Consider the following 14494-nt stretch of genomic DNA (forward strand, 5'->3'; position numbering starts at 1 on the left):
GCTAATGTGCCTGAGAAAATGGAGAATGGCCAAAGTGCTTTGGCCACAGTACCCACTTGGAAGACCTGGAAAAAGCTCCTGGCTACTGGCTTTGGCCTAGCAGGGCCCTGGCCACTGCAGCCATCTGGGAAGTAAACAGGCAGATGGAAGAGCTCTCTCTCTGCAACTCTGCCTTTCAAATAAAAAAATTTTTTTTTTAAATTTAAAAAAAGCTATCCTATCTAAAAATGGTAGAAGAAACTAATCCAATAGATACCCACTCCCCCCACTCTTCCCACCCACCCCCCCCCCAAAAAAAAAAAACACAGTGAGGCCAGCACCGCAGCTCAACTACGCTAATCCTCTGCCTGCGGCACCGGCACACCGGGTTCTAGTCCCGGTTGGGGCGCCGGATTCTGTCCCGGCTGCCCCTCTTCCAGTCCAGCTCTCTGCTGTGGCCCAGGAGTGCAGTGGAGGATGGCCCAAGTGCTTGGGCCCTGCACCCGCATGGGAGACCAGGAGAAGCACCTGGCTCCTGGCTTCGGATCAGCGCAGCACGCTGGCTGTAGCAGCCATTTTGGGGGTGAACCAACAGAAAAAGGAAGACCTTTCTCTCTGTCTCTCTCTCTCTCACTGTCCACTCTGCCTGTCAAAAAAAATAAAAATAAAAACAGTGAAATGAGGAGTGAGGAAAAACAAGCTAATATGACACCTCCAAATGACACAATAACTCTAGCAACAGACCACAAAGAAATGGAAAACAAATTGCCTGCAAGAGTTTCAAAAGAGTAACTTAAATGGGCCTGTGCATTGTGGCCCAGCTCTCTGCTATGGCCTGGGAAAGCAGCAGAAGATGGCTCAAGTCCTTTGGCCCCTGCACCAACATGGGAGATCAGAAGAAGCCTGGGCTCCTAGCTTTGGATCAGCACAGCTCCAGCTGTTGCGGCCATTTGGGGAGTGAACCAACGGACGGAAGACCTTTCTCTCTGTCTCTCCCTCTCACTATCTGTAACTCTACTTCACAAATAAATAAATAAAAATCTTTAAAAAAATAAGAAAATGATAAAATTTTAAAAGGTCAAACTCTGTCATTTGTGACACCATGAATGAACCTAGAGGATATGTTATGTTAAATAAGCCAGTCTCAGAATGACAAATACCACATGAACCCACTCATGTGGAATCTTAAAAAAAAAAAAACTGATCTCACCACAGTTGAAAGTAGAATAGGGCTTACCAGAGGATATAGGGGAGGGAGGGTATTACTCAAAAAGTACAATACAATTAGGAGGGATGGAGGCTTTGGTGTTCTACTATACAGTTGAGTTACGATAGTTAACAACAATAATGTGTTGTGTTCTTTCAAAATACCTAGAATAGAGAGGTTTTTTTTTTAAAGATTTTATTTCTTTGAAAGGTAGAATTACAGGTAGAGGGAAAGACAGAAAAGTTTTCCAAATGCTAGTTCACTCCTCAAATGGCTGTAACAGCCAGAGCTGGGCCAATCAGAAGCCAGGAGTTGGGAGCTTCCTCCGGGTCTCCCACACGGGTGCAGAGGCCCAAACACTTGGGCCCTCTTCCACTGCTTTCCCAGGCCATTAGCAGAGAGCTAGATCAGAAGAGGAGCAGCCGGGACACAAACTGGAGCCTATATAGGATGCCAGAGTCACAGGTGTAAGATTAGCCTACTATACCACAGGATTGGCCCCAGAATAGAGGATTTTTAATGTTCTCACCATGAAGAGATGATGTTTAAGGTAACAGATAGGCTAATTATTTTAATTTGATCATTCTACAATGCACACATGCATCAAAATATATTTTACCACATAAATATCTGTTAATATATATAATGGATTGATCACTACCACAAATACCACTAAGAGAACATCCTTGTGTATTCAATTTGTTGATTTCATTTATCACAGTATGTAGTTTATCCCCAGAGTGCTTTAGATAACAGCAATTACAGATAACTCCCAGATGGAAAGAACAATTTTACAGCTGTCATTCCATATACTTACACACCTAAGAAATAGAAACTTTAGGGTATAAATAAAATATAGTTTTATTTTATTCGGAGTTTTACAGAAACCATTCCTTCGGGAAGGGACTTTCAGACTGACAGCAATAGCAAACAACGATTGAATGTTTACTATGTGTTTGGTCCTGGTTGAAGTGTTTCACATGTAGTAACTAATTTATTCCTCAGAACAACTCATTGGATGGGTACTATTATCATCACTTATTGATAAAGAAATTGAGGCAAAGAGTAGTTAGGTGACTTGCTCCTTTTCAACCAAATGGTTATGTGAAGCCAGATTTTTAATCTATAGAATATGACTCTGAACATGAGCTCTTAAATCACCATATGTAGGCCGGCACCGTGGCTCACTAGGCTAATCCTCTGCCTGCGGCACCAGCACACCAGGTTCTAGTCCCGGTTGGGGCGCCGGATTCTGTCCCGGTTGCTCCTCTTCCAGTCCAGCTCTCTGCTATGGCCCGGGAAGGCAGTGGAGGATGGCCCAGGTCAGGAGGAAGCACCTGGCTCCTGGCTTCGGATCGGCGCAGCGATCCAGCCTTAGCGGCCATTTGGGGGTGAACCAACAGAAAAAGGAAGACCTTCCTCTCTGGCTCTCTCTCTCTCACTGTTAACTCTGCATGTCAAAAAAAAAAAAATGTAAAGCTATATTCATAACTACTCATTAACTTAAAGATGACATTTTCAAAATATGATCTATGGAACTCTAGGGGTTTGCTAGACAGTTTTATAAAGTCTGCATGATGAAAACTACTTTCATTTGGCCGGCGCCGTGGCTTAACAGGCTAATCCTCCACCTTGAGGCACCGGCACACGGGGTTCTAGACCCGGTTGGGGCGCCAGATTCTATCCCGGTTGCCCCTCTTCCAGGCCAGCTCTCTGCTATGGCCCGGGAAGGCAGTGGAGGATGGCCCAGGTCCTTGGGCCCTGAACCCACATGGGAGACCAGGAGAAGCACCTGGCTCCTGCCTTCGGATCAGCGCGATGCGCCAGCTGCAGCGGCCATTGGAGGGTGAACCAACGGCTAAAAGGAAGACCTTTCTCTCTGTCTCTCTCTCTCTCACTATCCACTTTGCCTGTAAAAAAAAAAAAAGAAAAAGAAAAAGAAAACTACTTTCATTTGACTTTTCCACTGTTGACGTTTGCACTAAAGGTATGGTGGCAATGGTGGCAAAACTTAAGTGTCTTAGCACAAATCAATCAATGACACCAAACCATTTAGGTAGTCATTATATATTCTTCACTGCCAGGCATTCACAGAAGAAAAATGAACAATAAGCAATAAAAATTTTTAAGATTGCTTTACTTAAGACTATCCTTTATGGGGCAGGAATTTGGCCTAGCAATTAACATGCTGGTACAGTAGGTTAAGTCGCTGCCTACAACACCAACATCCCATATGAACACCAGTTTGAGTACTGGCTGTTCCACTTCCAATCTAGCTCCTTGCTAATGTGCAGCAAAGGAGGGCACAAGTGCTTGGGCCCCTGCACCCATGTGAGACACCCAGATGAAGTTCCAGACTCCTGGTGTTGGCCTGGCTCAGTCTGGCCATTGCAACCATTTGGGGAGTAGATCAGTGGATGGAAGATCGATCTCTCTCCTTTTTCTCTCTCTCAACCCCTCCCTCTTCTCTCTGTAACTCTGCCTTTCAAATAAATAAATAAATCTTTTAAAAAATGAAAAATAAAAGATCCTGGTTAAGATGTCTATATCTCATACTGAAGTGCCTGGGTTCAAGTACCAGCTCTGCTCCAATTCCAGCTGCCTGCTAATGCACACTCTGGAAGGCAGCAGGTGATGGTTAAGTAGTTGGATCCCTGCCACCCATGTGGGAAACCTGGATCAAATGCCTGGCTCCCAGTTTCAGCCTAGTCCAGCCTAGGCCATTGTAGGCATTTGGGCATTGAATCAATGAATGGGAGTTAGTTTATTCTGTGTATATGTGTGTGTGTGTGTTCGTTCACCTCTCAAATAAATTTTTTTTGTTGTTGTTGTTGTTTTTGGACAGGCAGAGTGGACAGTGAGAGAGAAAGACAGAGAGAAAGGTCTTCCTTTACCGTTGGTTCACCCTCCAATGGCTGCTGCGGCCGGAGCGCTGCAGTCAGCGCACCACACTGATCCTAAGGCAGGAGCCAGGTGCTTCTCCTGGTATCCCATTCAGGTGCAGGGCCCAAGGACTTGGGCCATCCTCCACTGCACTCCCAGACCACAGCAGAGAGCTGGACTGGAAGAGGGGCAACCAGGACAGAATCCGGCGCCCCAACCGGGACTAGAACTCGGTGAGCTGGCGCCGCAAGCAGAGGATTAGCCTACTGAGCCGCAGCGCCGTTCTCAAATATTTTTTTTTAATGCCCTTGATGAAAAATACTGCTGTTAATAAATCTCAAACATCTCCCACCCCTACAGTATATATGTTTTTAATGCTTGTATGATGAAATGGAAGGAATGAGGCATGGAACATTTGTGCTATGTATCGAAGTAAGACTAGGAATAGCAAGAATTTCATTTTGTTATTTGTGTGCAAGCTAAAGTAGGCACTTTTGTCATGGAACACTATTTTCCCTTGAAAGAACAACTGAAAAATTACACTCACTCAGACTTGGTATTTGGCAGAAATTATCTTTAAAATGAAAGAAGTAAACCTACCACTTTAAGAGAGGAAAGGATGGGGCTAGCACTGTGGCATACTGGCTAAGACTCCACCTGTGATACTGGTATCCCGTATGGGCACCAGTTTGTGTCCTGGTTGTTCCTCTTCTGATCCAGCTCTCTGCTTATAGCCTAGGAAAGCAATGGAAGATGGCCTAAGTGCTTGGGCCCCTACACCTGTGTGGAAGACCTAGAAGCTCCTAGCTCCTGGTTTCAGATTGGCTGAGTTCCAGCCACTGTGGCCATTTGGGGAGTGAACCAAAGGATGAAAGACCTTTCCTCTAGCCTGTAACTTTACCTTTCAAATAAATAAAATCTTACAGAGAGAGAGAGAGACAGGGAGGGAGGGAGAGAGAGAGAGAGGGAGAGAGAAACTCTTGAGTCAAGAAATTTGAGAACAGGGCCATGTTGTGGTGACAAAGCAAAGCCAACACCTGCAATACCATAATCCCATACGGGCACCGATTCACGACCCAGATACTCCACTTCTGATCTAGCTCTGTGCTAATGGCCTGGGAAAAGCAGCAGAGAATGGCCCAGGTGTTTAGGCCCCTGCCACCCACACAAAGACACAAATGAAGTTCCTGGCTCCTGGCTTCAGCCTGGCCCAGCCCCAGCCATTGCAGCCATCTGGGGAATGAACCAGCAGGTAGAAGCTCATTTGCTCACTCTCTCTCTCTCTTTCAGTAACTCTTTCAAATAAATAAATAAATCTTAAAAAAAAAAAAAAAAAGGAAAAGAAAGAAATTTGAGAATAGCTAATTTAAGAAAATTCTGTACAATTCCTTTTTTGTTCAATTACGGTCCACAACTGAAAGTTAATGAGGTTGGCCGGCGCCATGGCTTACTTGGCTAATCCTCCACCTGCGGCGCCGGCACACCGGGTTCTAGTCCCGGTTGCTCCTCTTCCAGTCCAACTCTCTGCTGGGGCCCGGGAAGGCAGTGGAGGATGGCCCAAATGCTTGGGCCCTGCACCTGCATGGGAGACCAGGAGGAAGCACCTGGCTCTTGGCTTCAGACTGGTGCAGCGCACCGGCCATAGGGGCCATTTGGGGGGTGAACCAACAGAAGGAAGTCCTTTCTCTCTGTCTCTCTCTCTCACTGTCTAACTCTGCCTGTCAAAAAAAGAAAAAAAAGAAAAAAAAGAAAGTTAATGAGGTTAAAAGTCTTCTAAGATGTCATTTTCATTAAGTCTTACTACTACATCCTCTCAATCTCTAAAATGAGTGGTATCTAGTACAGCAGTTAAAATGTAACTTGGGACACTCACATCCCACATTGAAGTCCCTGGGTTTGAGTCCCAGCTTCACTCCTGATTCTGGCTTTTGGTTAATGTGCACCTGGAAAGGCAGCTGGAGATGGCTCATGTACTTGGGTGCCTGCCACTTCCTTAACAGTCACAGACTGAGCTCCCAGTTCCTAGACTTGGCATGGCTCAGTCCCAGCTGTTGCAAGAATTTGAGGAGAGAACCAGCAGATGGAAAATGTCCACCTATTTCTCTCTTAGTCTCTGCCTTTCAAATAATATGAAAATAATTAAATTTGTTTATAAATTTAAGTGCATGCAATATTATTACATACCATTATCTAATGCTCATATATGAAAGTATATGATCACATAAAAGCATAAAGTGGCTCTTACGTATCTTTGTTAAATTGTCTCTTCACTTACCTTCATCTCGATAACAGTTTGAAGAGCTTTTGTTTTGGCAGAATCAGGGGCATTGTCAAATCTCCGATGCATCTCCTACAAAAGATAAGCAAAAAGAGTGTGTCTTCCCTCTCAGTCTCTTTTTTTTTTTTTTTTTTTAAACGGGAAGGAAGGGATAGTAACTGTACACAACAGCTAACAACTCCAGCCTTGTATCTGACCCTTTTCCCTGTGGATCAAGGAATCCACAGACTGCATTTAGGGTAATCCACTATGCAGGCATAGAAGGGTCCCTGAATAAACCTAGTTATTCAGAATCAGTCACACATATGCCACATTACAACAGTTGAAATTATAGCACACTCCTGAGTTGGTACGTCAGTATTCCACATGACTCCAGGGCATACATACAATTAGAATTCCACATGATTTTAAAAGGAGATTAGAAGTTTACCCTTTTTAAAAGGAAAAGCAAAAGCCACCACAATCAGTGTGCACCACACAAAGCTATGGAAGCACTTGTGATGGCAACTTTCTTTCCACAACCTCCACCCCCAGAGTAGCAACCACCTGGTTACCTATAAGAAAAATCTCTCTCTAGGGGTTAGAGGCAGAAAGATAAAGAGTAAAATTGAAGATGTTGAACAAGTTTCCCAGGTAGTTCCTGTTTAGAAAATATCAGGAAAACATAGTTTTTTGGTTCTTCGTTTTTTAACTCAAATTTTAGTGAGTTCAGGATGCAGAAGAAGGAGAGGATGAAAGGGTCTTCAAGGGTCACCCAAAGTTACCACACCACCTTGAGTGCTTTCCTCGTCAGGTTCTGTGAATGCTTCTCAGCTAGTCAGTACTTCCAAAGGCCTTGGACAACCGCCAGCACCCCGTGGGGACAGACTTTCCAGCTGAAGCAATGCAGGAGCATCGTAAAGAGGATGGATAACATAATACTTGAGCTAGACCTTTCACTTAATTTATCCATTTTTGCCTAACCAGAAAGGGAGAATGGCTTGAGATAAACAAGAAATATAACTGCAAACTTCACTTAGTTATCTCTTCTTACAACAGCAGTCCTAATAAACTGACAAACGTTATAAATTGCAAAGTCAACAGTTTGAACACCAGTAATTTCTGAACACCCACAATCCCCATTTGGTTACTTGTAACTTAGCACAAACCACTAAGGTTGAACATCTTTAATCTGAAAATCCAAAATCTTCGTACTCCAAAATCTGGGAGAAAAAAACTTCTAATATATATATATATATATATATATATATATTTTTTTTTTTTTTGAATGCAAAGAGACAGAGAACTCCCTCCTGCCTGTTTACTTTCCAAATGCCTGCAATAGTCAGAGCAAGGCCAGGCCAAAGCCAGAAGCCTAGAACTCAGTCCAGGTCTCCCATCCTGGCTGGCAGGGTTTCCAGTCCTTGAGTCATTACCCACTGCTTCCCTGGGTACACATTAGCAGGAAGCTGCAATCAGAAGCAAAGCCAGGACTCAAGCTCAAGCACTGATATGGAACACAGACATCCTAAACAGTAGCCTAACCACTGCACCCAATGCTCATCCCCAAAATCCAAAAAATGTTGAGAATCACATAAACTCTTCAGAAGCCAGGATCTCTGTCTCACTCACTCACTCACTGATGGCTCCTAAATGCCTACAACAACAGCTGCATGTTAGTACTCACTTAGCAGATATCTAGGGAACAAATGTTGGATGAGTGAATAAAGATCACTAAACTTTCAAAAATTATCAAAAAGAAATCATTTAACCCTTTCCCACTCCTGCACTTAATTATGTGCACCCCTCTCCTACAGCATGCTACACTGCCTACCTTTAACACTTATTACATTGTATTTGGAACAATGCTCTTCTCTAACATACTAGACTGTACCTCCCTTAAGGGTAGGAACTATTTTCTGTATTCCTGAATCAGCACCCGACATGTAAGCAATCACTAAAATGGAATCTCCCACATCCAATCCTCTTTTGTTAGATGAAGGAAAGAATGAATGAATGATCAGCTGGCTTCCATCCGCACCTTTCTATCAGACCATGCTCTAAACTACCAAATAAGAAATCTTATTTCTAAATATTGTCAGTTCACATCTTTTCTGAACTCCATCTGGTAGTCAACAGAGAGTTAAAAGAGGACTATCTTTAAAATTTTCTTTTTTTTCCTTAAAGATTTATTTATTTATTTGAAAGAGTTACACAGAGAATGAAGGAGAGGCAGAGAGAGAGAGAGAGAGAGAGAGAGAGAGAGAGAGAGAGGTCTTCCATCCACTGGTTCACTCCACAGCTGGCAGCAAGGGCTAGAGCTGGGCCAATCCAAAGCCAGGAGCCTCTTCCAGGTCTCCCATGTGGGTGCAGGGGCCCAAGAACTCGGGCCATCTTCTACTGCTTTCCCAGGCCATGGAAGAGAGCTGGATCAGAAGTGGAGCAGCCAGGACTCGAACTGGGCATCCAAATAGGATGCCAGCACTGCAGGAAGCAGCTTTACCCATGACACCATAGCGCCAGCACTGAATATTTTTAACTGGCTTCCATCAAAGAAATATCCTAGCTCTCAACACCTATTCTCTGCCCTTTTCCTTTTCCTACCTACAAACAGACATTTTCTAAGTTCCTATTCTTGGAATTCTCAACTTATGGCCCAAACCCAAGGGCCTTCCTGTAAATCAGCAAAGAGCAACCCTCTGAGGAGGATGCAATTTCCCATGAAACAAAGGCTGAGTTCTAGGCTCTACTTGCTCTATTAGCAGGAAGTTCTTATTTGCTAAACAAGCTGTACACACAAAGTAGCTTTTCCCAACCCCACAGCTTCAAGAATTACCTTTCCATGTGTAACCTGTAAAATCTATTTCTCTAGCCTTGCAGAGGACACTAGTCGCTCTTCCTTGTCATGTGATAGCTGATCCCTTTCTGTGCGGAGGACTCCACATTTTAAGGCACAGTCCGGTAAATCTGTCTCCCACAGTAGAAACTGAAATGCCACATACTTGCTTTCCCAGACTCTCTTGTAACCACAGTTCAGGCATGTGACCTAATCACCTCAATCAGACAAATTCATCTAATACTTTGAAACAGAATTCTGTGACATGAGGAAGCAAGAACACGAACATTCAGCAGCTATCCCGACAATGAGTAGCAGAAGCAGCAGCTGCGCAGGCTTCCAAACATGGCAGCAGCAGAGGCTCCAGTTGTGGCAGGCAGTGCCACTGGTGTCACAGAAACAAGCTGCTGTGCCAGTGCCATGCAGTGACAGCAGCACTGTCTTTGCCAAGTCAAGATAAAGGCGCACTTATCTGAGGCACAGTTATTGGCTATGCAACTTCTGGGCCCAGTTCTCTAGCCAACCCCCCTTGTCTGAAGTTCTGGAACCTATATGATTTTTTCCCATTTTATCACTCCAGGAACTAGTCTAAGATTCAGAGATACAATGACAAGAAATAACATATTTGTGGTCCTTTTTGTCATGTAACTTTTAGTCTAATAAGAAAACAGATTTTAAACATCTGCACCACTCATTGGGAGCTGGGCAATGATACGCTCTACTACCATTAAATCTAGGATGTATCCTTAGTCTTCATCTTCCTTGACCCATCAGCAGCACTATCACAAGTGCTCAGTCCTTCTTCCTTATTATACCCACTTCTCCTACAAGACAACACACTCCAAGCCTTTCCTCACACATTACTTTCTTCCCAAATTCTTAGGCATGCCTCAAACATCAGTCCTTTGTCCTTTTCTCCTCTCCATCTATAATCACTGCCTTGATGTTCTTACCCAGTCTAATAACTCTCAGTGCCATATACCTACTAGTAATTCCCAAATATTTACCTCCCATTGAAATCCACAGTTGTATATTCCATTGATTTCTTGATACATATATCTAATAGATGTCACACAAACTGAACTCCTGATCTTCCCCCTCTAAATTCCCTTCACCCATCTTACAATTAGGGGTGTGCATCTGCTGTGATTTGGATGTGGTTTGTTCCCAAAGAGTTCCTGTGTTAGAAGCCTGGTCCCAGTGTGGCAACTGAAGAGGTGGTAGAACCTTTAAGAGGTGGGCCTAGTGAGAAGTCTGTAGGTCACTGAGCAGTGAAGAAGAAGCGGGTAAAGTATCCTTGTAGAATCCTGAGTTCTCTCCAGAGGGCTGTTATAAAACAGCAGGCCTGGCGCTACCCCCGCCCCTCTGCAAGCTTCGTGTCTCACCGTGTGATCTCTCCCTGTCACGTGCTGGCAGCACTGCAATGCCACCCACCATGAAGTCCTCATCAGAGCTGGTACCATGTGGTCTGGACTTTCAGCATCCGGTGTATTTTCTTTCTAAATACCCAGCTCCAGGTATTTTGTTATAGTAACAACAACAACAGCAACAAAAAACTATCACAGTGTCTAGCCAATTGATTAGGCCAAAAACATAAAGAATCTTTTTTTTCTTGATACCTAAATCCAACCCATTAGGACCAGGTTTTACAATCTCCACTGTCATACTGGCTCAAGCCACAATTTTTTCTTGCCAGGATAGTCTCTCTTAAGTTGATCTCTCTGTTCAGCAACAGAGAAGCTAGAGTGCTCTTTTTTTTTTTTTTTTTTTTTTTTACTTGACAGATAAAGTTGGACAGTGAGAGAGAGAGAGAGAGAGAGAAAGAGAGAGAGAGAGAGAAAGGTCTTCCTTCAGTTGGTTCACCCCACAAATGGCCGCTACGGCCGGCGTGCTGCACTGATCCGAAGCCAGGAGCCAGGTGCTTCCTCCTGGTCTCCCATGCGGGTGCAGGGCCAAACACTTGGGCCATCCTCCACTGCCCTCCCAGGCCACAGCAGAGAGCTGGACTGGAAGAGGAGCAACCGAGATAGAATCCGGCGCCCCAACCAGGGCTAGAACCCAGAGTGCCGGCACCGCAGGCAGTAGATTAGTCCTGGATGCATGTCAGAAGTGTAACTTACTCATGGATACAAAAGGACATATGTTACATTTTTTTTTTATTTGACAGAGTTAGACAGTGAGAGAGACAGAGAGAAAGGTCTTCCTTCGGTTGGTTCACCCCCCCAAATGGCCACTACGGCCGGTGCGCTGTGCCGATCCAAAGCCAGGAACTGGGTGCTTCCTCCTGGTCTCCCATGCGGGTACAGGGGCCCAAGCACTTGGGCCATCCTCCACTGCCTTCCTAGGTCACAGCAGAGAGCTGGACTGGAAGAGGAGCAACTGGCACTAGAACCCGGCGCCCATATGGGATGCCAGTGCCGCAGGTGGAGGATTAACCAAGTGAGCCACGGTGCCGGCCCCTACAGTGCTCTTTTAAAAGAAAAGTCAAAACATGCTTGCAATCCTAAAAATTTCTTGTTTCACTCATACTAAAAGTCACAGTCTTCTGCCAGCGTAGAAGGCTCTCCATGATCTGGGCATGTTACCTCTCTAGCCTCATCTTTTACAATTCTCCTCCTTGCTCATCAGATCAGCCTCCTTGCTTTCTCTCAATACATTAGTCACACACCTGACTAGGGCCTTGCACTCACGGCTCGTTTTGTTTGGCCTTTTGTTTTTCCCATCACTACTGAACTCTGTTCAAAAGTCAAAGGCTCAAGTAGGCACATCCCAGACAAGTGTGCCTGGCTCCAGTCTTGGCTATTCTGCTTCTAATACAGCTACATGCTAATGTGCCTAGGAAGGCAGTAGATGATTCCTCCCATCTGCCCTCCCACCCTTTCTCCTCCTCCCACTCATTAAACGATACTGCCATCCCAGTGGTTCAAGCCAAACACTGGAACATCCACTTTCATTCTTCAACTATCTTCAATCCCCACAATCAAGTCAACTAAATGTTCTGACTCCACTGAATACAGACATTGCATTCCTTTTCCAGTCTAGGTTAAGCCTATATTATTTGCAACAGCCTCTGGGTTAAGTCTATATTATTTGCAACAGCCTTTGGAGAGTTTACTTCCATTTCCTTGAAACGTTTCCAAGAAAACATCAATGTAATATTGGTAAGTGACAAATCACAGCATTAAGCTGTTTTAAATCCTTTAAGGAGGGGCCGGCGCAGTGGTGCAGTAGGTTAATCCTGTGCGGGCATCCCATATGGGCACCGGTTCTAGTCCCGGCTGCTCTTCTTCCGATCCAGCTCTCTGGTATGGCCTGGGATAGCAGTAGACCCCCTGCATCCACGTGGGAGACCCAGAGGAAGCTCCTGGCTCCTGGCTCCTGTCTTCAGATCAGCGCAGCTCCGGCCGTTGCAGCCATCTGGGGAGTGAACCATCAGATGGAAGACCTCTCTCTATCTCTCTTTGTCTCTACCTCTCTCTGTAACTCTTTCAAATGAATGAATTTCCCATTATACTTCTCACTCCACGAGAGAAGCAAGATATGGTCATAATACAGTAACAGATACAAGACTAGCCCTCTTGCTATAAATTATTATAAAATTAGGCAGAATATATGAAACAAGGTTTTTCAGAAATCAAACAAACAATACTGTGGTCCTTGGGAGAAGAGAAACAAACAAGCAATAGCCTAAACTTGCTGTCTAGGGAGCAGGTACCCAGGGAACAGCAGTCTTGCAGAACTCTTATGCATGAGCCCCGGACAGGCATTTGGCCTAGATAAGCGGTATGAGTCCCACATCACAGTATATATGTTGAACTCCCAACTCAGGTTCCTTACTCCATCTTTCTGCCAACAAGGACTGTGGCTGGCAGCAATAGACAGCTCAAGTAAATGGATTCCTGCCACCTACACAGGAGACCTGGATCGTATTCCCAGCTCCTAGCTTCAGACCCCACCCAGCCCTGGCCATTGCAGGCATGTGAGGAGTGAAATGCTAACAGGAGTTGGCTCTCTCTATTTCTCTCTCCCTCTCTCTTTGCCTCTCAAATTAAATTTAAAAAAAAAGGGGGGGGGGGAGGACACATCGTTGGGAAGGTTCCTATAAAGGTAGTGGTAATTTGCAGAGCAGAATAATGCGTGTAGGAAGGATTCATCTTGAAACGACTGCAGCCACTTTGGCCTGTAATTGTAATCACACTCTTTGGGTACACGGGAGGCATTTAGTAGAGACTCCAAAAAGGTCAAGCCTTAGAATAAAGCCATAATTTAGCCATAGAGGGAAGGCTATCTAAAAGAGCCCTAAAAGTAAAATAACTTTTATAAGACAAGACATGCAGATCAAGACAATATGACCAGGAGATAAGTCATTCAATTGGAGTAATACAGAAATCACAAAGATGATAGAATTACCATTCTAGTAGATAAGCAGAACTGTATGAAGTGTATGAAGGAAAGAGGAAAAATTAAGGAGAAATCAGTATTTAAGAGATTTTAAGTATATTTCCAGAAAACTAAGCCATAATATTTAGGGATGATTCTTAGGAATATAAAATGCAATATAATATTATTATAAGATTAAAGACATGGAGGCAATCAATATACTAAAATGTAAAGGTAATTATCATTAAAGCAATAACAGTGGTTAATTCTAGAGAGAAGGGAGTTTTAACTTTGTGCACCTGGAAGATTTAGGGAACCACAAAAGTTCCATTTCCAGACATGGGTGGTACTGGGTTCTTAATTCAAAGCTTTTAAATCCATACAGTCATTCCCTAGAGGACTGGCTCCCTATGGGTGCAAAAGTGTGATGTTTGTATATAACCTGTGCACATCCACCTGTATACTTTAAATTGTCTCTAGGTTATAAAACCTAACAGAATGTAAACTCTACCTAATAGTTGTGACACTGTATTGGCTAGGAAATAGGGACAAGAAAAAATGCCTGTAAACATTCAGGAAAGAAGAAACAGTCCTAGGCCTAACTATATATTACCTACATGTCAGCAACAATGGAACATTTTCAGTTCACAGCTGGCTGAACTCAGTGATAAGAAAGGTGACTGTACCTCTGTTTTATACCATTTTCTGTATCTGTCCTATATTATACTCAAAAATGCTTTGAGTTTATCTGTTTTCTTCCATCCCAAGACCTAATAACATATTAGTTTGAGCTATAAACCTCCCAGCTTCTTCCCAGCCTCAGGTTTATTCACATTGAATCTATTCTCCACACTGTAAACAAGGTAAGCAAGTGGGTTCACAGGAAATATTTAATATTTCATCAAAAAGAGTGTAAAACTTGTGAATAATTTTCATCATCTATTATTAAAAT

At 43.9% G+C, this 14494-nt stretch overlaps 1 protein-coding gene across 6 annotated transcripts in view; it reads right to left on the reverse strand.

Moving 5' to 3' along the window:
* ERC1 (ELKS/RAB6-interacting/CAST family member 1) overlaps positions 1-14494 on the reverse strand; it is a 539472-nt gene that overhangs the window by 412031 nt on the left and 112947 nt on the right. For all 6 annotated transcript variants that reach the window (XM_062194621.1, XM_062194626.1, XM_062194624.1 and 3 more), the window contains exon 4: positions 6345-6419. In XM_062194621.1, coding sequence (XP_062050605.1) covers positions 6345-6419 — 75 coding nt within the window. The remainder of the gene's footprint in view (positions 1-6344; positions 6420-14494) is intronic.

Source organism: Lepus europaeus, chromosome 6, assembly GCF_033115175.1.
Source record: "Lepus europaeus isolate LE1 chromosome 6, mLepTim1.pri, whole genome shotgun sequence".
Lineage (NCBI taxonomy): Eukaryota > Metazoa > Chordata > Mammalia > Lagomorpha > Leporidae > Lepus > Lepus europaeus.